This window comes from Brassica napus, chromosome C3 (genome assembly GCF_020379485.1).
Source record: "Brassica napus cultivar Da-Ae chromosome C3, Da-Ae, whole genome shotgun sequence".
NCBI classification, from domain to species: domain Eukaryota; kingdom Viridiplantae; phylum Streptophyta; class Magnoliopsida; order Brassicales; family Brassicaceae; genus Brassica; species Brassica napus.
In genome coordinates, this window is record NC_063446.1 from 6195556 (window position 1) to 6221330 (window position 25775).

At 38.3% G+C, this 25775-nt stretch overlaps 2 protein-coding genes and 1 non-coding gene across 3 annotated transcripts; all 3 read right to left on the reverse strand.

The window, feature by feature from the left end:
• Positions 1–96: 96 nt before the first annotated feature.
• Positions 97–3699, reverse strand: LOC106387116 (probable LRR receptor-like serine/threonine-protein kinase At3g47570). Its single transcript, XM_013826923.3, has 2 exons — positions 888–3699; positions 97–637 (listed from the first exon to the last, which is right to left on the reverse strand). The coding sequence occupies exons 1-2, from the start codon at positions 3547–3549 to the stop codon at positions 276–278; spliced, it is 3024 nt and encodes a 1007-aa protein (XP_013682377.2). The 5' UTR covers positions 3550–3699; the 3' UTR covers positions 97–275.
• A 13885-nt stretch (positions 3700–17584) lies between these two features.
• On the reverse strand, positions 17585–17656 carry TRNAG-UCC. Its single transcript has one exon. It is a non-coding gene; the product is annotated as a tRNA-Gly (tRNA).
• A 1056-nt stretch (positions 17657–18712) lies between these two features.
• Positions 18713–22626, reverse strand: LOC106387117 (probable LRR receptor-like serine/threonine-protein kinase At3g47570). The gene is made up of 2 exons (XM_013826924.3): positions 19557–22626; positions 18713–19276 (listed from the first exon to the last, which is right to left on the reverse strand). Exons 1-2 carry the CDS (start codon positions 22207–22209, stop codon positions 18915–18917), a joined length of 3015 nt encoding a protein of 1004 aa, XP_013682378.2. The 5' UTR covers positions 22210–22626; the 3' UTR covers positions 18713–18914.
• Positions 22627–25775: the final 3149 nt, after the last annotated feature.

Below are 25775 nucleotides of genomic sequence, written 5' to 3' on the forward strand. Positions count from 1 at the left end.
GATGAACGCTTGAGTGTGTGCGGGTGGAGATAGTTCAAGGATGGTGGTGGCAATGGTAAAGCTCTGAAACTTGTAGAAACTAGTAAACATGTGTAATTAGATATCAAATTGCTAAAGCAATGTTTTACCGATAGAAATTCCAAATTACAAAATATCAAATTGCTTACACAACATTCATCTTTTGTCTGCTAATAACATAGCATTATGTTTCACAACATTATAGATCTACAAGCCTTCAAGTTTATAGAGGAGCAAGCATAAATACAAGACACACTTCAACGTCTAGCTCCTCTTCTGGCTTTGAAGAACCTCTCCTTGATTGAGATTAATTCTTTTACAACCTCATTCATTCCCAACCGGTTTGCTGGAGACTCTTCAGAACACCCAAGTCCAACTTCTAAAACCTTTGTCAAGCATTCAGCAACAGGGAAGCCTATTCTAAGACCGTTGTGAAGAACCAATTCGTCTGCCATATCCAAAACTTGCTCTGGCAATGCAGACTTGATGCAGCTACGGAGGGTAAAGTCTCCTCCGAACATCTCATCAGTTGGTCTTTTTCCACTGAACATTTCAAGAATGAGAATCCCAAAACTATATGCATCACCATGTACTGATATTTCCCCTCCCATTGCATATTCTGCACCATAAGTCATATCAAATAAGAATTAATTTTCTATAGTATTTTATGAATATTAAGAATATAATGAATGTTTACAATTAAACTGATTATTTACTTTTACTATGATATTTCCAATAATTATAAATGTACTTTAAAGATATAGAAAATTTATCTTTGTTGAATAAGGAAAATAAATAGAAAATTTTACTTTTGAGAAGGAAAAGAGTATTAGTTCTTTTTTTAAACATTATATGTGTGATAGGTTTACCTGGTGCCGCATAGCCGATGCTTCCTCTGACTCCAGCCGAGCTAAGTTGGTTAATGAAGGTTTCCTGGTCGAATTTGAGGAGGATCCGAGCAAGACCAAAGTCGCTAACATGGGCGGTTAGATCATCGTCTAGAAGAACGTTGCTTGGTTTAAGATCGCAATGAGCAATAGCTTCATGGCAACTTACGTGAAGATACTCCAAAACAGAAGCCACATCTATCGCTATGTTAAGTCTTTCTAAAAGTCTCAACGTTCTTGAGGGCCTAGAAATCTCTTCCATTTCCTTTGGGTGCAGCCACATATCCAAGCTTCCATTTGGCATGTACTCATAGATTAGAGCTCTGAATTCATTTCCTTGGAAATCAATACTCGAACAAGCTGTCAACAGTTTCACAAGATTACGATGTCTAATGTCTTTCAAAGATTCACATTCTGCCATAAAGCTCTTCATTGCTCCTCGTCTCTGCATGTTTAGAACTTTCACTGCAACAACCTTGTTCTCAGCAGGGAGAAAGGCTTTAAACACGGTACCAAAGCTGCCTGACCCGATCAGATTACTCGAAGAGAAGCCATCTGTCGCATTTCGAAGATCTCCATAACTTATCATTTCATGGAAAATTCCCAAGGTGGCAGGAGTTGCTTCATTGGTATTTTTCTTCTTTCTGTTTTTAAGCCAACAAAGAGAAACTAACGTTACGCACAAAAGCAAAAGCAAAGATATGCCTATGCTTACCCCAATCACAACTTTCTTTCTTGAATTTCCTGGTGGTTGCGTAAAACATGGCTTTAGTCGCAGTTCCAAGATGCCTCCACAAAGATTTTTGTTTCCAAAAACAGAAACTATAGTAGCAGTTTTGAACTTCCCATTTATTGGCACATTTCCCTCGAAGTTGTTGAAGGAAAGATTGAGATACTCCAACAAGGTAAAGTTTGCAAGATATTCAGGGATTCTTCCGGAGAGATTGTTGCTTGAGAAATCAGCCTCCTTAATACTCGCCAACCCACTTATATCTGGAATGATTCCATCAAAAGAATTTCCTTGAAGATCAAGTTTTTCCATCGAGAGACACTTTCCTAAAGTCTTTGGGAGTTTCCCTGATAGCTTATTATGAGCAACAGATAAATTACCAAGATTTTCAAGTTGTCCAACATCTTCTGGTAGAGAACCCGTCAATAAATTATTTGACATGCGTAGGGAAACAAGGGTTGAAATTTTCATAATCTCGTGAGGTATAATACCATTCAACTTATTATTCTCGATATGTAAATTTAGCAAATAGCTACATTTACCAAGACTTGGAGGAATGATTCCTTCAAAACCATTGTTGTATAAATATAGTCTTTCTAACCGAGTGATGTTGCCTAAAGAATACGGTATCTCTCCTGACATTCTATTTGTATGGACACTTAATCCCATCAATCCTGAAAGTTTCCCTAAAGAGGCTGGGATTGGTCCTGTCAATAGATTTCCGGACAACACTAATGCTTGTAGGCCTATGAGATTCCCAATGCCATGCGGAATGCTTCCAGATATGAAATTATCTCTAAGAGATAACATGGCGAGGTTCATTGACAGATTGGAAATGGAGGCAGGCAAGTCACCCCCAAGCCTATTGAATGACACATCTAAGATTTGCAGTCCGGTACAGTTGGTCAAAGTAATAAGAAATTCAAGATCTCCAGCTGAAAGACCTCCCAAAGAATTGTCACCAAGGGATAGCGTTTGCAAATATTGTAGTTTTGCAAAGTATGGAGGAATACTTCCTGTCAGACTATTAAACTCCATGACCAAATATTGTAGAGTCGAAATATTTGCAAGTGTTGAGGGAATGGCTCCTGTGAGAGAATTACTTCCGATAGAAAATTCTCGAAGGTTTGGTAGCAAGTTACCAAAATCAAGCCTCAGATTCCCAGAAAAAGCATTACCATACATTCCCAAAGACTGAAGTGAGGACAAATTGTAAATTGCATGAGGAAAAACACCAGAGAAATGGTTTGAATGAAGTATAAGATCCTCCATTTGAGTCAACCTAGCTATGGCATCAGGAATTTCTCCTTCTAGATTATTATCTGTAAAGGAAAGTTTTCTGAGGGATGTCAAGTTTCCTAGAGATACAGGGAGTTTTCCTTTCAGGTGGTTTTGACCAAGTTCTAATGTAACAAGCTTACTCAATGATCCTAGTTCTGAAGGAAGACCTTGTCCAAGATGATTCGAAAATAAAGCAAGGTTCAACAATCTAGAACAGTTGAAGAGACTAGCTGGAATCCCTCCTCCCAGAAAATTGAAGCTCATATCCAAGTACTGAAGTCTAAACAAGTTTCCCAGCTCTTGAGGGATGGTTCCACCAAAAGAGTTATAAGTGAAATTAATTGATATGAGAAACGATAGATTACCAATAGAGGGCGATATCACTCCACCCAATTGGAATCCTCCAAGTTCCAAACCAGTAACTCTCTCGTTTTTGCGGCCGCATGTAACCCCCGTCCATTTGCAGAGAGGGGAGGAGTTGTTCCATGAAGACAACAAAACTTTTTTCTCCTCAGAAACTTGATACTTGAACTTGAGTAATGCTTGCTTATCAGTTTCATGGCTATTCCCGAATGCTTCAAGTAACATGAGAGCATTGAAAGAAAGGAAAAGAAAGAGTTTCATGTTTCTCATATTTTGGAGGAAATGAGCACAAAGAGATGAGCAAAATGAATGATGAATATCTTTCAAACATTTATTATTGGGCTAGTATCTTTCACACTGATCCATTCAAAAACAGAAGACTTTTCAGATAAGGTCAAAAATAAAAAGACAAGCGATTCTGAAATATCTGAAGGGAAAAGGAGCAAGTATAGTACCCAAGAGAAGTGGTGAGTAGTCGTTAGTGGAAAAGTCACTTTGGATTTATTTCGCTTGATTTCGTTTATTACGGTTTGCAATATGTAATGAAAAAGATAAATTTGATTTTTTTTTGACAACAATTGATAAATTTGATTTTGAATATAAATAGAAGTAAATGTATATTTCAATCTTATCAAACGTATATCTAAGAAAATTATTAACAGAAACTTTTTTTTTATTCTACATGATCATATGAGACGGCTAGATTTAGTAAATCTACTAGCATTTTTTAGCAAGAAATAACACGAGTCTGAAGAAATAGGTTACAAAGAGGAAATGTTTCTATAGAGTTACACCTTTATGAATCTTTTGAATGTTACAAAAGCTTTCTAGTTTCTAAGATCCCTTTTCTAATGAATACACAATTGAGAAGCGTCCCCAAAACTTGGAATGCCGATCTCTCCTTGTATATCCCGCCGTATACCCAATTTCTACCCAATCGTGACGCAGATTTCTGAAGCAGAAAGACAAAACCAAACCATCGTTTGTTGTTAAGAAAGCTACAAGATGCATTCACAGACATGACAGTCGGCTCTGTGAGCTAATCAGTTTGATAGATCAGATCTCACAAACGCAAAAACCTACAAAAAAAAAAAACTCATCAAAACTCAAAACCAGAGGATTTTTAGAAGCATAACTAGTTGTGATCATTCTCTTACCTAAACTCTGCCAAACATGTCATCAGCTATCAAAGGCTTTCCATTGTAATAAGCACCCCTCGACTAAATCGTTATTTCCAAATCGCAAAAGAAAAAAAATGAATGAATTCCCCCATTCTAACTTCAAGAACAAAAAAAAAAAAAAAACAGAGTTGCGGCTATGCATACTTGAAGATAAAGAGCTTCAAGAGGAGGCTAGTGCAGTGAAACCACCTTCATAGCCTCGGGTCTTGGACCTTCTGGTACAGATCCAGAAAGGAACTCCTGCTCGGTTGATCAACCTGGAAAGCTCAACGATCGAAGAAGAGCCAAAGGGGGTGCAAGTTGATAGACCCTAGGAAACGCTACTCCACCGGTAAGAGGGATATGAACTCCGAAAGGAGAACTGGTGGGATGAATGACGACACAAGGGGCTGCGGAATGACCCAATGATACTGTCTAAGTGTCTTTCAACGCCTGATATGACTCACAGGTCCGTTGGAGAGACGATCTCGATCTGTTGCCGGATGTGACGCACCGATCCAACAAGAAAGAGGTGTTCGTTTGGAGCTAACCACACCAAAGAAACTTATAGAAATGTTCTAACAAAGAACAAAGAGAGTAAGCAAAACGAAATTATCTTATTCAGATCTGATGGTTACATTATATAGAAGTTCTAGTCAAAAGACTTAAAGAAAAATGTGGGAAATCTAAACATAGAAAATGATAAAATTGACCAGATCTGGTCAAGCACGAAAATTAACATTGACTGCAAGTGAACCCTTCAAATTCCACTGTCCAGATTCAATGAACCTTCAGCATGTCCCGCGGACAGGGCCAGTACGCGATCAGGACAGTCCAAACTTGCCGGAAATGAAGTTGCACGGCCTAACTTGAAATCCATTCGATCAAATTGAAATCTGCCTCGACCATTCTTCTTAGAATGCAAAACAGGTCGGGAAAGCCGAGATTCAATTCGGAAGATTCGATCATCTGGTCGTGGATAATACTGAAGTTCCAATCTGGTTGTACGGGCGGTTCGTGCGGTACTGTCCAGAAATGAATAGCGATGACCTATCTCAAGATTGGTGTGTCCGAATGTGTTTCCGTCTCGACTGTTCTTCATGAAATGGGAAACATGACGGTGAATACCAAATTCAGTACGGTGAAATCGGTCATCTGGCCATGGTTCCAGCCAAAGCTCCCATCCGGATGCATGTGGGACAGTCCAGTACAGTGTCCGGTCAGTCTGGTCAGTATGGTGAAAAACATGAACCTCAGTTGAAATCTTCAACACGTTCTGATCTCCATGCTGGTTCGGCTCCATGTACTGATCCGTGGACCGCAGTCTATTATTCCCTCCTTCTTCAAAAGGATTTGTCCTCAAATCCAATATACATATATCAAAAAGAGATAAATCAGATACAAAGGAATTAAAATTCTAGGGAAATTCAGTAAATGAATAGAATGGACAGAAACTTCCTTGGAGTTTTGAAGTCATTTTTATCAAGGAATTCCAAGTACTTTGGCGTCCATTGGTGCTTGCTCTCCTTAGAAACTTTGGTTCATGGAGGATCGGTTTTCGCTCAGGCCGATTCTTTCTGGGGCATGAATATCCTTTAGAAATCTGGTACTCGCGGATAGACGGACTGAAGAACCTCTGGTTTGGAAAATTCATAACTTCTTCATCCGTGAAGCTTTTCATGCTATTCTAAGCCTCAGTGAATCCTTGATGACTCGGTGTTCGAGTAAAATTGGAGTCAAGACAAAAGACCTTCGGACTGTTGAGATATCCTTCTTGGACTGAACCTCTGTCACTGGCACCAAGGTAGTCGGTTTGAACAACAAAGCTTCTCCAAATCTGAGGTTGTTGGGCACGGCCAATGCTTTCATTCAGAGGCTGAACCTGTCTTTCCTGGATACTCAAAACAAACACTAAAATACCAGGATCAAATGTGCAAGAGATATACTTGTTGAAATCAAACATCAAAATATCTTTTCCAAGAACAAGCAGCACACATCTAAGCCTTTCAAGGTGCTCAACAAAATAGACATTACAGACCAAATTTTTTTCAAGACATGCAACAATATTAGACATTTTCAGAACGTGCATATCCGGCTCAACATCTGAACACACAAGCTTAAGTTCAGATTTGGAATCAAATATAAAAGATTCAAGGTATGTTTCAAAGAAAGTGTTGTACACCACTACACTACAAGAAAACACGCCGAATTCCGACGGAGGTTCCGACGGACATGAATGTCGTCAAACATTTGTGACGGATTACTGACCAATTTCCGACCAAATCCAAAAAAATGAAGTCGTCGGAATTCCGTCGGCCATGTCCGACGGAATTCCGACGAAACAAGGGTCGTCGGAATTTTCCGACGACTTTTCGACGACATTCCGATAAAAAATGTAACCGTTGTAGTCGTCAGAAGTTCGTCGGTATATTCCGATGAATTTCCGACGACATTCCGATTAACAGTAAAGTCGTCAGAATTCCGTTGGTATTTTCCGACGAATTTCCGACGAACCATGTGACCGTTGCCGACAAATATATATGACCGTTGTATAGCCGTTTGAGATTGGACAATACCGACGGAATTCCGACGGAGTGCTTTACATCCGTCGGAATTTTGTCGGAAAGTCGTCGGAGGGCCGTAAGCAATTTCCTATAAATACAACCCCTCCTCATTCAACTCATTCACACTTCATTCTCTCTTCATTCTCTTTAGTCATAAAAATTCCGTGAAAATCATGTCTTCAGAAGTTTATTATCGTTCGTGGATGGATAAACCTCATTTGGATCCGAACACCAATTTGCTTACGGAATAATACGTTCAAGGGATTGGAGAATTCATGAGGCTTGTTCAACAGCAACCGGATGCAAAAAGTGGTATGTTAAGATGTCTCTGCTCTTCTTGCAATAATAATAAGGCTATAAAAGAATTTGATGTTTGGACTCATTTGTATATGAAAGGGTTTTCATGTAATTATAAAGTTTGGTACCTTCATGGGGAAACTGGTTATGAATATGGTAGTACTAGCGAACCTCAGCCTGTTAGTGAACTTCAGCATGATATTAGGTTAGAAGAATCTAGAACGGATATAGATTATGGTGTAGGTACTGAGCAGATGGTACATGATCATTATAGAGGGGAAGAACCAAATCCCGAATCTAGGAGATTTTTTGACATGTTGGATGCAGGAAAACAACCTTTGTATCAAAATTGTAGAGATGGTCATTCAGTCTTATCATCTGCAACTAGATTAATGGGTATTAAGACAGACTATAATTTGGCTGAAGAATGTATGGATGCGATTACTGATTTGGTCAAAGGTATTCTAACTGAGGATAACCTTGCACCGGGTTCATACTACAAGGTTCAGAAACTTGTTGCAGGTCTTCAACTACCGTATGAAGTGATAGATGTATGTATTGACAACTGCATCATCTACTGGAGAGCGGATGAGACACGGAATGTATGCAAATTTTGTGGAAAACCTCGTTATCAGGAGACGAGGGGAAGAGTTCCGATCCCATTCAAAAGAATGTGGTATTTGCCTTTGACGGAAAGATTGAAGAGGTTTTATCAGTGTGAGCGCACAGCAAAAGCAATGAGATGGCATGCAGAGCATTCCACAAATGGTGAGATTAGACATCCTTCAGATGCGAAGGCTTGGAAACATTTCCAGTCAACATATCCAGAATTTGCGGAACAGAGAAGAAATGTTTATCTTGGATTATCTACTGATGGTTTCAGCCCATTTGGAAAGCATGGAAGACAGTATTCTCTATGGCCAGTTATTGTGACACCGTACAACTTACGGCCGAGCTTGTGCATGCGACGAGAGTTTTTGTTTCTCTCAATTCTCGTCCCCGGGCCAGATCATCCTAAAAGATCACTAGATGTGTTTCTTCAACCACTGATATATGAGTTGCAACAACTATGGGTGCATGGTTTTGAGACATACGATGTTTCGTGCAAAGAAAACTTTCTGATGCGAGCAGTACTTTTGTGGACAATAAGTGACTTTCCAGCATATGGTATGTTATCTGGATGGACAACACATGGGAAGCTATCATGTCCATATTGTCAAGATGACACAGATGCTTTCCAACTAAATAACGGAAGGAAAACGTGTTGGTTTGACTGTCACAGACGATTTCTACCACCTGATCATCCATACCGCAGGAGTAAGACTTCGTTTACGAAGAACAAGCAGGTGTTTGATGGTCCACCTGAGGAAGTTAGTGGGAAAGATTTGTTGAAGCAGTTTAGGTATTTTGATGCAGAAAGGACGCCAGATGTAGGTGGACATGAAAACATTCGAGTCAATGCGGTTGGAGAGCTACATAACTGGCACAAAAAAAGTATTTTCTGGGATCTGCCATATTGGGAGAGTCATCTATTGCGGCATAATTTAGATGTCATGCATATTGAGAAGAAATTCTTCGATAATCTGATGAACACAGTCCTTAACATCCAAGGTAAAACGAAGGATAATTTGAAGTCAAGGTTGGATTTAGTCGATATTTGTGATCGTTCTGAACTTCACGTTGATGAGAACGGTACGGCCCCTTTTCCCATTTATCGGCTGGATGGTGCTAGAAAAGAAGAGTTCTTTGATTGGATTACAGATAAAGTGAAATTTCCTGACGGATATGCATCAAATTTGGGGAACTGCGTTGATAGAAGCGAAGGAAAGTTTACTGGCTTGAAGAGTCATGATTGTCATGTAATTATGCAGCGCCTCCTTCCGTTTGCTTTTTCAGCATTATTGCCACGTAATGTTCATGAAGCAATTGCAGGTATATTATATTTTTAAAATTTAATTTATTTTTATATTTAACAATTATGCTTATAAAAACTTAATACTTACGAAAATTATGTCTTTTATCTATGTAGGGATTAGTGTTTTCTTCCGCGACTTATGCAGCAGAGTAGTGACTGAAGAGGGTATTAATAATTTGAAGACAAACGCACCAGTCAGCATGTGCAACCTTGAGAAGATATTTCCTCCATCATTCTTTGATGTAATGGAACATCTTGCTATTCATCTCGCAAGAGAATTGGAACTTGGTGGTCCTGTGCAGTACAGATGGATGTATATTTTTGAGCGTTATATGCATCATCTGAAGAAGATGGTCAAAAATCAAAGCAGGGTGGAAGGATCTATAGTGGCACAGGTGATCAATGAAGAAACTGCAATCTTTGCTGAAAATTATTTTCCACCAGAAGTGCATACAAAACACCGAAGACCTGCTCGGCATGATGATAGAGGGGAGAGAGCAACATATCATGTTACTGTCCCAAGCATGTTCAAGGAAATAGGACGACTTAGTGGAAAATTCACGAAGCGGAGACTTACGGACACTGAGCACGCTCATTTGCAAACATATTTGCTCACCAACTGTGAAGATGTTCTACAATATGAGAGGTAAAAATATTTATTCATTTATTGTTAGATTAATATTCAATAAATTTATTTCATATTGATAATATTTTTGTATATAGTGTATATATGGCGGAGTTGCGTATGACTCACAGGCATGCAACAGAAGATGAGCTTCGACAACTTAGAGATAACGGATTTGCTGCGTGGCTTCGTAGTTATGTGAGTCATATATCATATTACCCTATGCAAATGATTAGTTTAAATTTAATATATATAAACTAATTAACTTTTCAATCATATATGTTTTTAATTTATAGGTGAATGATGGTTTGGCCAGAGGTCTTGTGTTCGATGATTGGATACGCGAATTTGTACAGGGACCAAACTATGTGGTCAAATCATATCCTAAATTTTGTACGCGAGGATATGCATTCACAAGGAAAGGTCATTCTAAGACAATATATGATGCTGGTGTTTCATCTTCTTCTGGTGACGATGTCTACTACGGCAACATAAAAGAAATATTGGAAATCCAATTTCCTGGAATGGTTGGATTGCGTTGTATAGTATTCTATTGTGATTGGTATGACACCACCCCAGATAGAGGAGTGTAGATTGATGCGTTTGGTGTTACATCAGTTCATTCGCGCCGGAAACTTCAATATTATGATCCCTTCATTCTTGGTTCGCAAGCTGATCAGGTATGTCAATCTATTCATAATTTTTTACCAATATAATTAATTAATGTTATATATTTTACTAATACTTGTATAATTGATATGTATAGGTGTGCTACATCAGTTACCCTCGGGTGACGTACAGACACGATCCATGGGTTACTGTAACGCAAATCAACCCAAGAGGACGAGTGGATGGAACTTCTGATGATGATAAATCATTGCAACCAGAGTCTACCAGCAACGCCCAGGCAGTTGAAGATTTGGAAAATGTTCAACTCGTTGAGAATTTGACTGTGTTTGGACATGATGCTGTCGTACATTCAGAGTCAGAAGCCGAGGTTGGGGAGTTTGATGAAGATTCAGAAGATTCTGATTAGTTTTTTTTTTTTTTATTGGTCCGTCGGAAATCCCTCGCAATATACCGACGACATTGAGTTTCATTGAAATTTGGAAAGGTCGTCGGTAATTCGTCGGAATATACCGACGACATGTGTTTCTATAAAATTTCAATCATAAAAATCTATAAATTTAGATGCCAAAACTATGAAAATAACACATAATAAGTGTTTAGTATAGTATTAGATCGCAACCGTTCAAATATAACAACTCATTAAAATATTTATGTATGCATATCATTGTTTTCATAACATCTCATCTTAACATTATATATTTATACAATCATATTCATATAAGCTTACACTACAAAAAAAGTTGTTGTGTAAAATCGCGTTATAAAACATTTTTATTGTTAAATCTTTATGCAAATACTATATATATTATCAAAGATTTGGATTTTGCATTTAGAAACTTGAAATCAACACCCTAAACACTAAGTCGTCGGAATTCCGTCGGAATATACTGACGGACACATTCCGTCGGAAATTCAATTTGCCCGGGAGAACCAAACCGCTTGAAAATTTTAGCGAATCGGCATTTGGTATATTTTAATTATACCGACGGAAAACCGACGAACCCGTGTCCGTCGGAATCCTCGGATATAATAACCCTCCTTCTTCCTTCTTCGTTATCTCCGCGGCCTCTCTCTCTCAAAACGAACACTCTCCGGCGATTTCTCCATCTCTCCGGCGATTCCGGCCCTTCTCCACCTCTCTTCACCGGCGAATCCTCTTCTCACCCTCATATCTCTTCCTCAAGCCCCAAATCATGTAAGAATCATCCCAAACCTTCTTTTATATCAATTGTTTAGGGTTTTGGAAGTTAGATCTCGGATTTTAAGTTGTTTGAGTGAAAATTTTAGGATTGAATGGATAGTTTAGGATATATAAGTTAGGATTGTTGTTTGGATTGTTGTTTTAGTTTTTTTTGGAACATTTTTTTTATTTTTAAAAACGTTTTTTGATTTTTTAAAACATTTTTTTTATTTTTAAAAACGTTTTTCAAGTTTCCAGTAATGAAATATATATAATAAAACGTTTTTAAAATTTTTTAAAAATATTTATCAACATTGTTCTATATTTATAAATTTTTTATAATTTTATATACATATATATATATATATATAAATCATGTATAATAAAAATTTTAAATTTTTTATAATTTTTATAAGTTTCCACTAATAAACTATGTATAATAAAACGTTTTTTTTTAAAAAATTTATAAATATTTAACAACATATTTCTTCATTTATAAATTTTTTATAATTGTGTATACATATATATATATATATATATATATATATATATATAAAAAAAATCATGTATAATAAAAAATTTTAAATTTTTTTATTATTTTTTATAAGTTTCTAGTAATAAACTATGTATAATAAAAGGTTTAATAGTTTTTTTTAAAACGTTTATAAAACCTTTTGTAAATATATAAATGAAAACATTAAAAATAGAAATGATTTGAAAATATGTTTGATGTATTAATTTTTTTTTTTAGGGCCGAGGATGAACCCCGCCCCGCAGCCCGTCTTCGACGTAGTTCGGTGAGCAGTTCCCGTGCATCGGGATCGTCTCATGACTCGGTTCCCGCATATATTCCCGCTCCAGCTCCCGCTGCCCCTCACGCTGCTGCTCAACAGGATCCGGGGGTCATGCCGGTTCATCTATTGGTTCAACAACCAGGTCGAGAGCATCTCCCGGTTCTCCAACCCAACCCACGACGAGGCTATAGCACTTGGTTAGTATTTTTTTTTATTTGTACCGTTATGTTTTTTCCTTTAATTAACTTGCTAACTTGTATTTTTTTTAAAGGTTCACCAAGTCGAAAAATGGCATTAGCCGGAGCATCAACCAGATGATGTACTCCATGCTCCGTTTTGGATATCCAAAGTGGAGTGTGATCCCTTCCGACGAACGAGAGTTGTGGTTTCGTCAGTTTGCGGTATAGTAACTCTTTATTTTTTTAAAGTTTTTACATTTTTTTAATATATTTACTTATTAAATTGTGTTTGTTTTGTAGCAAGAGTTCAACTGGCACTCCGATCTTACGGAAACAGTCCGTAAGAAATTCAACGAAAAGGCCATGGACTCTTATACAAAGCAGATAAACGCGTGGAAGACAGTTTGGCAGAAGAACAAGAGGCCACGGTTCATCAACGGGACGGTGTGGGAGCAGTTGATAGCTCATTGGGAGAAGGAAGAAACTGCAGAGACGTCTTCTAGGAACTCCAAGAACCGGAAGAGCGATCGTGGCGGGAAAGGTATGTATGTGCACAACCTCGGCGCTTGCTCTATGTCTACTAAGGAGGATGAACTTGTAAGTTTTTTATTATTATTATCTTTATATTTTTTAAATAAATATTTTATATATTCCTTGGCTAATAATGGCGGTTTTTTTAGATCGAAGCAAATGACGGTAATCCCGTTGATCGTCTCCAACTCATTAAGGTGGCTCACACTAACAAGACGACGGGTCAAATTCAGGACCCCGTGATCAAAGGTGTCGTTGATTTGGTGGAAGCTGAAATAGTTTCTCAATCTCAGCCTCTCTCTGATGACAGCGACTCTACGGGAGCTTCAACCAACTTGTCTCTATTGCAAATAAATGAGATGGTTGAAAAGGTAATTTTTTTTATTAATATATTTTTTTTATAATGTCGATTACTAACTTGTCCCTATTTACTTACTTTAAATATTTTTGTAGGCGGTTCCTAAAAGGAAAGGAGGCCGTTTAGTTGGGTTGGCCTGCCGTGCTTCTTCATATCCGGCATCTTCTTCGCAAGCTCCGTATGCCGATCCCATGATTCTCGAGGAGCTACATGACAAAGATGAACGGATTGGGGCATTGGAGGAGCAGAACACCACTATCCTTTTGGAGAATGCCACTATCCGTTCGGAGAATGCCACTATCCTTGCTGAGTTGGCATCCCAGAAGAAGTTCAACACCGAGATAATGCAGAAGCTAGATCGCTTGATGTCTTCGAGTTCATCTTAGTTTTTTCGGCTTTTTAAAACTTTCGGAATGTTTTTTTTTTCTATTTCGGTTTGTATGAATTTTAAACTTTCTGAATGTTTTTTTTCTATTTCGGTTTGTATGAATTTAAATTATATAATATTATTAATTTTAAATTTCTGATTTTTTTAATTTATTAATATAAAAAAATATATAAAATTGCAAAATCAATTCGTTTTTAAAATTTATATAATTCGGTATATTCCGACGACCATTGTCCGTCGGAATACACCGAGGAATCCACTACGTCGGAATTGTCTGAGGAACATTCTCCGTCGGTACATAGTTTTTCCGATGAACTCTGGTCTCGTGTGTCCGCATCGTAATATCGTCGGAAGTTCGTCAGAATGACGTTTCTCGGTATTCGTTAGAAAGTCGTCGGAAGTTCTGACGAAATTCCGACGAATTTTTTTTTTCCGACAAAACGATACCGACGGACAGGTTCGTCGGAATCAGTCTATTCCGACGAATTTCCGACGATTTCGGCCATCAGAATCCCCCTGTTTTCTTGTAGTGCTATATCATCAAGGCTCAAGACAACACATTGATCACGAAATGATTTCAAAAGATGCCAAGTTTTATCATATTTAGAACACACAAGATCAGGCTGCGAAATAAAATCACAAAAATCAAGATCACAAAAATCATTTTCAGTTTTAAGTGATTTATTTTCCAGCAACTTCTGAATCAGAATTTTGTCCAAGGCACAAGAGGATGGCAACAAATGATCAGTGATCAGTTTATGTCTAGAAGAGTTAAGATCAAAGCTATTTTCTTTGAAAACAAATGAATCAAAAGATTTATTAGAACAGAAAACAGTTTGTTTCAAATCGAGCTCAAGAGACTTTTCAAAATGATCAAAACCATGGCTATCTTCTAAGAACTGATCAAAACACAAGATAAATCCAGAATTAATGCCTTTGACATTTTGAAAACGTGGTTGATCAAGAAATTTATCAGGTTCAAAGACCTTAAAAGAATTAATCATGTTATCAAAAACAGATTTTGAAACACAAAATTCTTTCATTTTGTCAAGGCCAAAATGAATCACATCATGAGTACTGATCTTGACAAACATGTCAGGTAGAGAATTAAGAAAAGAAGGTTCCTCACAGTACTCTTGAAGTTCAAAAGACAAAGGGGTAGGAGATGTGCTGGAATCAAAGCATAGTTGGCTCTTCATGAAGGTGGACATGATGCTTGTTTCTTCATCATCAAATACTGGACCAGATTCGTCCTCCTCATCAAACATAGGATCTGGACCATCATCCAAAGATATCCAAGTGTCAAGACACGGACACTGATGTGGAAAATTCAGTGGATCTTCCTTAAAAACCTGTTGAAACAAATCAAAGCTACTCGGATGCTCTTGTTGCAAAACAGTTAGTTCTACAATAGCCTGTTCATTATCAACCATAAACTCAGGTTCAAGAGAAGAAAGATCACAGCTTTGCTCACAAATTATCAAGCTTTCAATTGGTTCTTCATCAGATTCATCAAAAATGGGTATAGAATCTGAAAAATCTTTAAGTTTCTCGAGACAGTTTTCAGATTCACCTTGGGTTTCCTTACTGATGAACAAGGATGGCTCAGCTACTGGGGCACGTGTGGATGTGCTCTTCTTTTGGTTCTTGCTGACGTCCTTGAGGGCTTTGTCCACACCCTTCACAAAGTTATCACAAAATTGTTGGACATCAAACTGAAATGTTTCCTTTTTGGATCAGCCACATCTTTGGAGGTATTGACATGCTCTTTGCTCCACCGGTTTGGTTTTTCCTGCACATCAACATACTCATCAAAAGTATTCAAAGCATATTTAAAGGCGGTTTGAGAGACAGAAAGTCGTGGGTGCTTCTCCTTGTTACTTTTCCTTTGGAGACCAAACATCATAACCTGAAAATTCTCAACAAAAAAGTTAGATAAAAATTCTCACACTCTCTCAAGTGTTTAATCTCACCCACTCAAGTGTTTCTCTCAGATTTTATGGTAATCACTCAAGTTTCTTCTCAAGGTTCTAAGAGAACAAATCAAGAATCCCAATGGGTAGATCCAAAGCAAACAAAGGGTTTTTCTCAAGATAGATAGATAAGAGATTTTTGATTTTTGAAATCCGTTTTAACCACCTCAAAGGCTGGATTTCTCCTCAGCCAGCAGGCTTTCTCTTCCACCACCATTCCACAAAACAAACTTTGAACTTTTTCTTCTTTTTTTTTTTTTTTTTGAATCAAATCTTAAATCTTTTTTTTTTTTTTTTATAAATGGATGGTAATGAGAGGCCCGGATTCAAGAAAGGTAGAAGAAGAAGTGTTTGAAGAAGATGGAGAGATTAGAAGATGGAATGATAATAGAGTTACCGGAAGAGTGGCTCTGATACCACTTGATAGACCCTAGGAAACGCTACTCGACCGGTAAGGGGGATATGAACTCCGAAAGGAGAACTGGTGGGATGAATGACGACACAAGGGGCTGCGGAATGACCCAATGATACTGTGTAAGTGTCTTTCAACGCCTGATATGACTCACAGGTCCGTAGGAGAGATGATCTCGATCTGTTGCCGGATGTGACGCACCGGTCCAACAAGAAAGAGGTGTTCGTTTGGAGCTAACCACACCAAAGAAACTTATAGAAATGTTCTAACAAAGAACAAAGAGAGTAAAAACTCAAAAGAATGAAAGCAAAACGAAATTATCTTATTCAGATCTGATGGTTACATTATATAGAAGTTCTAGTCAAAAGACTTAAAGAAAAATGTGGGAAATCTAAACATAGAAAATGATAAAATTGACCAGATCTGGTCAAGCACGAAAATTAACATTGACTGCAAGTGAACCCTTCAAATTCCACCGTCCAGATTCAATGAACCTTCAGCATGTCCCGCGGACAGGGCCAGTACGCGACCAGGACAGTCCAAACTTGCCGGAAATGAAGTTGCACGGCCTAACTTGAAATCCATTCGATCAAATTGAAATCTGCCTCGACCATTCTTCTTAGAATGCAAAACAGGTCGGGAAAGCCGAGATTCAGTTCGGAAGATTCGATCATCTGGTCGTGGATAATACTGAAGTTCCAATCTGGTTGTACGGGCGGTTCGTGCGGACTGTCCAGAAATGAATAGCGATGACCTATCTCAAGATTGGTGTGTCCGAATGTTTTTCCGTCTCGACTGTTCTTCATGAAATGGGAAACAGGACGGTGAATACCAAATTCAGTACGGTGAAATCGGTCATCTGGCCATGGTTCCAGCCAAAGCTCCCATCCGGATGCATGTGGGACAGTCAAGTACAGTCCGGTCAGTCTGGTCAGTATGGTGAAAAACATGAACCTCAGTTGAAATCTTCAGAACGTTCTGATTTCCATGCTGGTTCGGCTCCATGTACTGATCCGTGGACCGCAGTCTATTACAAGTGCCCACCATGAAAACAGAGTATCTAATCCTCTTCACTTGCCAGAGAAGAAGAAGAAGAAGATGCGAGAAACGGTGAGATACTATACGATTCGATGCGCGGACGCAGCATGCGTTTGATTTATATATGATGATGGATAAAATATCTGACTGGATGAAACTAACATTCTCTTAACAAGCAGTAACGGTGTACACATCTTAATGATCAAAGTTAGTTGATATACAAAACTCATATCATAGTTGTTATGGAAGTCTCCAAAAACCTGCGTCTGCCGAGAGTCGAACCCGGGTCTATTGCTTGGAAGGCAATTATCCTAACCGTTGGACTACAGACGCTTGATGTCCTACAGCCACGTTTTATTTTTTCTAGAAATATTATTGTGACATATATTGCTTACCTAGACAACAAGTGTAGAAGTAGAACCCTGACGGTGGAAACATATCCACCAAAAATGTTAGGAAAATTACAGTACAATTAACTTAAATCATGTGAATACTAACGTAAGTCTGACCATCTCAGTTTACGTTACAGTACAGCTAACGTAAATCATGTGAATACTACTAAGCAACATCACCCAGTTAAGTAACTCTACCATCTCCGTTTAGGTTACAATAAATGCCACAGCCCAAAAATCACCACCGAGACATCATCCTCTCTACAACGACAGTTTACTTGGGTTTTTGGTCGTGACAGCGGTGAAGGCAGCGCACCAATCTAGTCTCACCGAATCTTGAACCTTGTCTTCCCCAAGAAAAGGTGACCAAGCTTCATCTCCTGAGTTCGCCATAGACCAACTTACCTTCTCCGGTGCATTCTCAAAATCAAAGTTCAATGGCCGTGGTAGTGGCGGCTGCTCTTTAGCTTTTCTGCTGGATTTACTCCTTCCTTGGCCTTCCAAATGCTGCAAAAACAAGATCCCATATTAATCACGAGTTTAATTAAAAACGGCGGTGAAAGGTTCAAACTTTAAAGCATGTTGAACTCACGTCTGGATTGAAATCTGATTTCTTGATTCCTCCTCAAGCTGGAGACTTGGCGTTCGTGGTGGCAGCCACCACACCACGGACATGTGGCCTATTCTCTTTGCTCAATCGCCCAGAACATATGCTTTGGCGGATCATTTCAGTTACTAATTAATAAAACCAATAGCAGTGAATAAGTGGCAGCATTGATATCTTGCACCCACTTACATATTCTCTCGACAAACTGTTCCAAGACCTGTTTTGAGCTTCTCCTCCATCAATGACTTTCAAAATGTTAGTAACTTGTGGGTCAAGCAAGTGAAAACAATTCTATAACTAAAAAGAACGAAGAAGAACCTCTTCTCCCAACGAAATGATGAACGCTTGAGTGAGTGGTGGAAACGCTAAAGCTCTGAAACTTGTAGAAACTAGTAAACATGTAGTATTAGATATCAAATTTCAAAAGCAATGTTTTCCAAATTACAAATATTAAATTGCTAACACAACGTTCATCTTTTGTCTGCTAATAACGTAGCATTAAGTTGTAAACATTCAAAGCCTATTATAAAGAAATATTATACATTAACAAGTCTTCAAGTTTGTAGAGGAGCAAGCATACGAGACAGACACTTCAATGTCTAGCTCCTCTTCTGGTTTTGAAGAACCTCTCCTTGATTGAGATTAATTCTTTTATAACCTCACTCATTCCCAAGCGGTTTGCTGGAGACTCTTCAGAACACCCAAGTCCCACTTCTAAAACCTTTGTCAAGCACTCAGCAATAGGGAAGCCAATTCTAAGGCCGTTGTGAAGAACCGATTCATCTGCCACATCCAAAACTTGCTCTGGCAATGCAGACCTGACGCAGCTACGGAGGGTAAAGTCCCCGCCAAATATCTCATCGGTTGGTCGTTTTCCACTGATCATTTCGAAAATGAGAATCCCAAAACTATATGCATCACCATGTACTGATATTTCTCCTCCCATTGCATATTCTGCACCATAAGTCATATCAAACATGTTTGGGGCAAGAAATATGCTTCTCAGTTACCAAATGAAGAATTTTCAAAGGTATTTACGCATATTAAAAATATAATAAATGTTTATAGTTGAAACGATTATTTACTTTTATTATACACTTTCCAATAACTATCAAAGTACTTGATATAAAAAATTTATCTTTATTGAATAAACAAATATATAGAAAATTTACTTTCGAAAACGAATGGAGTATTAGCTTTTTTCATTTAAACATTATATGTGTGATAGGTTTACCTGGTGCCGCATAGCCAGTGCTTCCTCTGACTCCAGCTGAGCTAAGTTGGTTAACGAAGTTTTCCTGGTCGAATTTGAGAAGGATCCGAGCAAGACCAAAGTCACTAACATGGGCGGTTAGATCATCGTCTAGAAGAACGTTGCTTGGTTTAAGATCGCAATGAACAATAGCTTCGTGGCAATTAAGATGAATATACTCCAAAACAGAAGCCACATCTATCGCTATGTTAAGCCTTTCTAAAAGTGTCAATGTTCTTGAGGGCCTAGAAATCTCTTCTGTTTCCTTTGGATGCAGCCACATATCCAAGCTTCCATTTGGCATGTATTCATAGATTAGTGCTCTGAATTCATTTCCTTGGAAATCAATACTGGAACAAGCTGTCAAAAGTTTCACAAGATTACGATGTCTAATGTCTTTCAGGGATTCACATTCTGCCATGAAACTCCTCATTGCTCCACGTCTCTGCATGTTTAGAACTTTCACTGCAACGACCTTGTTCTCTGCATGAAACAGTGCTTTAAACACAGTACCGAAGCTGCCTGACCCGATCAAATTACTTGAAGAGAAGCCCTCAGTCGCATTTCGAAGATCTCCATAACTTATCATTTCATGAAAAGCTCCCAAGGTGGAAGGAATTGCCTCATTGGTATTTTTCTTCTTTCGGCTTTTTAACCAACAAAAAGAAACTGAAGCTATGAATGAAAGCACAAGCAAAGATATACCTATGCTTACCCCAGTCACAAGTTTCTTTCTTGAATTTCTTGGTGGTTGCGTAAAACATGGCTGTAGTCGCAGTTCCAAGACTCCTCCACAGAGGTTTGGGTTTCCAAATACAGAGACTATAGTAGTATTTTTGAACTTTCCTTCTGTTGGCACATTTCCTTCGAAGTTATTAAAGGATAGATTGAGATATTCCAACAAGCTAAAGTTTGCGAGATATTCTGGGATTCTTCCAGAGAGATTGTTGCTTGAGAAATCAACCTCCTTAATTCCCACCAGTCCACTTATATCTGGAATGATTCCATCAAAAGAATTTCCTTGCAAGTGAAGTTTTTCCATTCTGAGACACTTTCCCAAAGTCTCTGAGAGTTTCCCTGATAGCTTATTATGAGAAACATATAACATACCAAGATTTCCAAGTCGTCCAACATCTTTTGGTAGAGAGCCAGTCAATAAATTATTTGACAATTTTAGGGAAACAAGGGTCGAAATTTGCATAATCTCCTGAGGTATAATACCATCCAACTTATTATTCTCGATATCTAAACGTAACAGATAGCTACATTTACCAAGACTTGGAGGTATGATTCCTTCAAAACTATTGTTGGACAAAAATAGTGTTTCTAACCGAGTGATGTTGCCTAAAGAATATGGTATCTCTCCTGACATTCTATTTCCATGGACACTTAAACCCACCAATCCTAGAAGTTTCCCAAAAGAGACTGGGATTGGTCCTTCCAATAGATTTTCGGACAACCAAAATGTTTGTAGGCCTATAAGGTTCCCAATTTCATGGGGAATGCTTCCAGATATGAAATTCTTGTCAATGTAAAACTCGATGAGGGTCATAGATAGATTGACAATGGAGGCAGGAAAGTCACCCCCAAGCTTATTGAATGACACATCTAAGCTTTGAAGTTGGCTACAGTTGGTCAAACCAATAAGAAATTCAAGATCTCCAGCTGAAAATTTCCCCAAAGAATTTTCATTAAGGTATAGTTCTTGCAGATACCGTACTTTTGCAAAGCTCGGAGAAATACTTCCTGTCAGACTGTTAAACTCCATGGCCAGATATTGAAGAGTTGAAATATTGCAAAGTGTTGATGGAATGACTCCTGTGAAAGAATTTTGTCCCAAAGACAATCCTTCTAGGTTTGGTAGCAAGTTACCAAAACCAGGCCTCAGGTTACCAGAGAAATAATTACCAAACATGTTCAAATACGTAAGTGAGGACAAATTGTAAATTGCAGGAGGAAAAACACCAGAGAAACTGTTTGTTGCTAGCACAAAAACCACCATTTGAGTCAATCTAGCTATGGTATCAGGAATTTCCCCTTCCAGACTATTTTCTGCAAAGGAAAGCCGTGTGAGGGATGTCAAGTTTCCTAGAGATACAGGGAGTTTTCCTTTCAAATTGTTTGTACCAAGGTCTAAAATAACAAGCTCACTCAATGATCCTAGTTCTGAAGGAAGACCTTGACCAAGATGATTTTTAAATAAATCAAACTCCAACAATTTAGAACAGTTGAACAGACTTGCTGGGATCCCTCCTCCCAGAAAATTAAAGCTCATATCCAAGTGCTGAAGTCTAAACAAGTTTCCCAGTTCTTGAGGGATGGTTCCACCAAAAGAGTTATCAGTGAGATTAAGTGATATGAGAAACGAAATATTACCAATAAATGGCGATATCACTCCACCCAATTTGAATCCACCGAGATCCAAATCAGTAACTCTCTTGTGTTTGCGGCCACATGTAACCCTCGTCCATCTGCAAAGAGGGAACGAGTTGTTCCATGAAGACAGCAGAACTTTTTTCTCCTCAGAAACTTGAGACTTGAACTTGAGTAATGCTTGCTTATCAGTTTCATAGGTATTCCCGAATGCTGCAAGTAACATCAGAGCATTGAAAGAAAGGAAAAGAAAGAGTTTCATGTTTCTCGTATTTTGCAAGAAATGCAAAGAGACTTTTCAAAAATCAAATACATATACAAAAGACTTTTCAAAAATCCAATAAGGTCAAGACTAAAAAGACAAGCGATTCTGATTTATCTAAAGGTAAAAAGAGAAAGTAGTGCCCAAACGAAGTGGTGAGTAGGAAAAGTCTCTTTGAATTATTTCGCTTGATTTCGGTAATCACGGTTTGCAGAAAATAAATATATAGTGAAAAAAAAATTAAAAAAGGGAAATTTGCATAAAAAAATATAAAAGTGGCAAGACACTTTAATCCTTAACTTTTTTAACTAACACCAGTTAAATAACTCTTAATTGTCATTATTAAAGATTCTGGAGAAACCATCGTCGTCATCAGTGATAGGTTTGAAAATGTTATAGCAACAATGATATGTATGTTTTCTTAAAAAGGAATCTTGTTAAAAATATTTAAAAATCTTGTTAAAAAAAAAAAAAAATTAGAATTTTGTAAATTTTATTTTATTTTTGGTTTGATTTTCGCCCTACATAACATATGACTGAATTCATCAGATAGACACTAGTCACTCCCTTGTTATGATTTGCGATCCATCTGTGTTCTGGTTTATATTTTTGGAGCTCTCCTTCTAGGTGTATGAGCATGAGCATTGGTGAACCCCCTTTTGCGGGTTCATCCAATTTTTTAAATATTTTTTTGTGAGACCATGAACAGTTATAAACCTGTATTTGTTGTTTTCTGCATTAGTGAACCCGAATAAAGAGTTCATAGGAATAAAATAATAATATTAATTTATAAAAAAAAAATATAAATTTTTCAGAATACATGAATAAAATATATTACATGAATAAAAGACTAATCAAAAGGGTGGGATCAGGATCTTCTATCTCAGTATGGAATGATCCTTGGCTCTCATCCACCCGCCCGAGACCAGCAAACAAAAATCAACACAATCTTTACCCGGATCTTACAGTGGATTCACTTATTGCTGAAACATCAACAACATGGAACTCACAGGTTCTTAGGGCTTTGGTGGACCCGAACGATGTCCAGTTAATTGAGAGTATACCTCTAAGCCGGTTTCGGATAGCAGATCGGGACGGATGGCATTTCACACATAATGGAAGATATACGGTTAAATCAGGTTATGAGGTGGAGCGGGTGTACCCAGATAAAGTTAGGACACTTCCAGAGTTTGGTCCATCAGTTTCTTTATTGAAAGCACACTGCTGGAAAGTGTGATGCCCACCTAAGTTAAAACACTTTCTTTGGCAACTAGTAACAGGCTGCATAGTGGTAAAGAATAATCTACGTTCAAGAGGAATCCAAGGGGATACTATATGTGTACGGTGTGGAGCACCTGAGGAATCCATAAATCATGTCTTCTTTGAATGTCCCCCAGCAATCCAGGTCTGGGCTCTCTCACGGATTCCGTCTAACCCGGATATTTTTCCCCTTCAATCACTTTTTACAAACATGGACCACTTATTTTGGAGGGTGGTTCCGGCAATGGAGGATCACCATTTCGCATGGATTCTATGGTATATATGGAAAGGGAGAAATAATAAGGTTTTTAGCAATTTGGATATTGACCCTCGAGATACTCTTAAGTTGGCTGAAACAGAGTCCGCTCTATGGGCCGAGGCGCAAATTAATCATGCACAGAGAACTGATCAGGCCCGATCGGTAGTGAACGAGACGGTTCCAATTATCCCTGGTCGGTGGTGCTTTACGGATGGATCTTGGAAAGAAAATGATAGATTTTCAGGACAAGGATGGTGCAGCACTCTGGAAGGTTTTGATAGTTTAATGGGAGCAAGGAACACTAGAGTGAGTCAATCACCACTTCATTCGGAGATAGAGGCGCTCATTTGGGCAATGGAATGTATGAGGAACTTAAGACAGTTTACTGTCACTTTTGCGACGGATTGTTCTCAGTTGGTGAAGATGGTTTCTGAACCCGAGGAATGGCCCGCATTTGCAAGTTATCTGGAAGATATAAAGATCCTGAAAGGAAGTTTCCACACCTCAGAGCTCATTCATATACCAAGGACGCATAATTCAAGGGCGGATAGTCTAGCACGTAGTGCAAGAAGGCAACCCTCGTTTGTAGTCCATATGGATGCAGAACTACCAGTTTGGTTTACAGAGTCTATATGAGTCTGGTTTGTTGCTGACAAAAAAAAAAAAAAAAAAAAACTTTTTATTTAATACATTAAGAGTAGATTACATAAATAGAGAAATTCAAGAACATACAAAGTTTATTCATCTTCATCACCAAATTTTTGCCAAATATTTTCCACTAAATCAGCTTTCAAACGATCATGCTTCTCTAAATCTCGAACTTCGCTGCGGACGCCTAACATATCATTGACATGAATACTATCTCTACTTCTCACTCTCGAACTTCTGCGGGACTCTCCTGACTCGAACTCAGATGTATTAATTTGAGCGTATCCGTCTCGTTCATTCTCTACTATCATATAGTGCAATATGACACAAGTTCTCATTATCTTTCCTATCTTTTCCTTGTCCCATTGTAGAGCTGGATTTCTAACAATTGCAAACCTCGATTGCAATACTCCAAAAGCTCGTTCGACATCTTTTCTGGCAGATTCTTGCTTCTCTGCAAATTTCTCGGCTTTAGGACCTTGAGGAAGTGGGATGGATTGGATAAATGTTGCCCAATTTGGATAAATTCCGTCAGTAAGATAGTAGGCCATACGATAAGTGTGGTTGTTCACCTTGAACTTAACTTTAGGTGCTCGACCATGTAAGATGTCATCAAAAACAGGTGACCGATCAAGAACATTGATATCGTTGAGGGTACCCGGTAAGCCGAAAAATGCGTGTCATATCCAAAGATCTTGTGATGCCACAGCTTCTAAGACTATTGTCGGCTTTCCTGAACCACGTGTGAACTGAACTTTCCAAGCCGTTGGGCAGTTTTTCCACTCCCAGTGCATACAGTCGATGCTGCCTATCATCCCCGGAAACCCCCGTACCTCTCCAACATCGAGTAATCGTTGAAGATCCTCGGCTGTAGGTCTTCGTAGATACTCATCTCCAAACAATTGTATTATTGCATCAGTGAAATTTGCCAAACATAAACGTGATGTACTGTCACCAAGTCGGAGGTATTCGTCATATGTATCTCCCGACTGACCATATGCGAGCATACGTATAGCTGCCGTACACTTTTGAAGTGCAGATAGGCCGTTCCTTCCGCAAGCATTTCGTCTTTGCTGAAAGTATGGAACTTCATTACTTATACGTTCGACAATGCGGAGGAACAATGACTTGTTCATTCGAAAACGCCTCCTAAACATTTCCGGTGGGTATGTAGGATTTTCCGTGAAATAATCGTTCCATAGTTGATTGTGTCCAATTTCCCAATCTCTTTCGATATAAGCTCGTCTCATCGACTTGTTGGGTGGAGCATGAAGCACTGAGTCGATGAAATTATTAACTACTTGGTCGACCATTTCTTCTAAAGCTTCATCTACTTCATCACTTGATGAGGAAGACATAGTTGATTTTTTTCTTCCTAAAATGAAATAAAATGATTTAT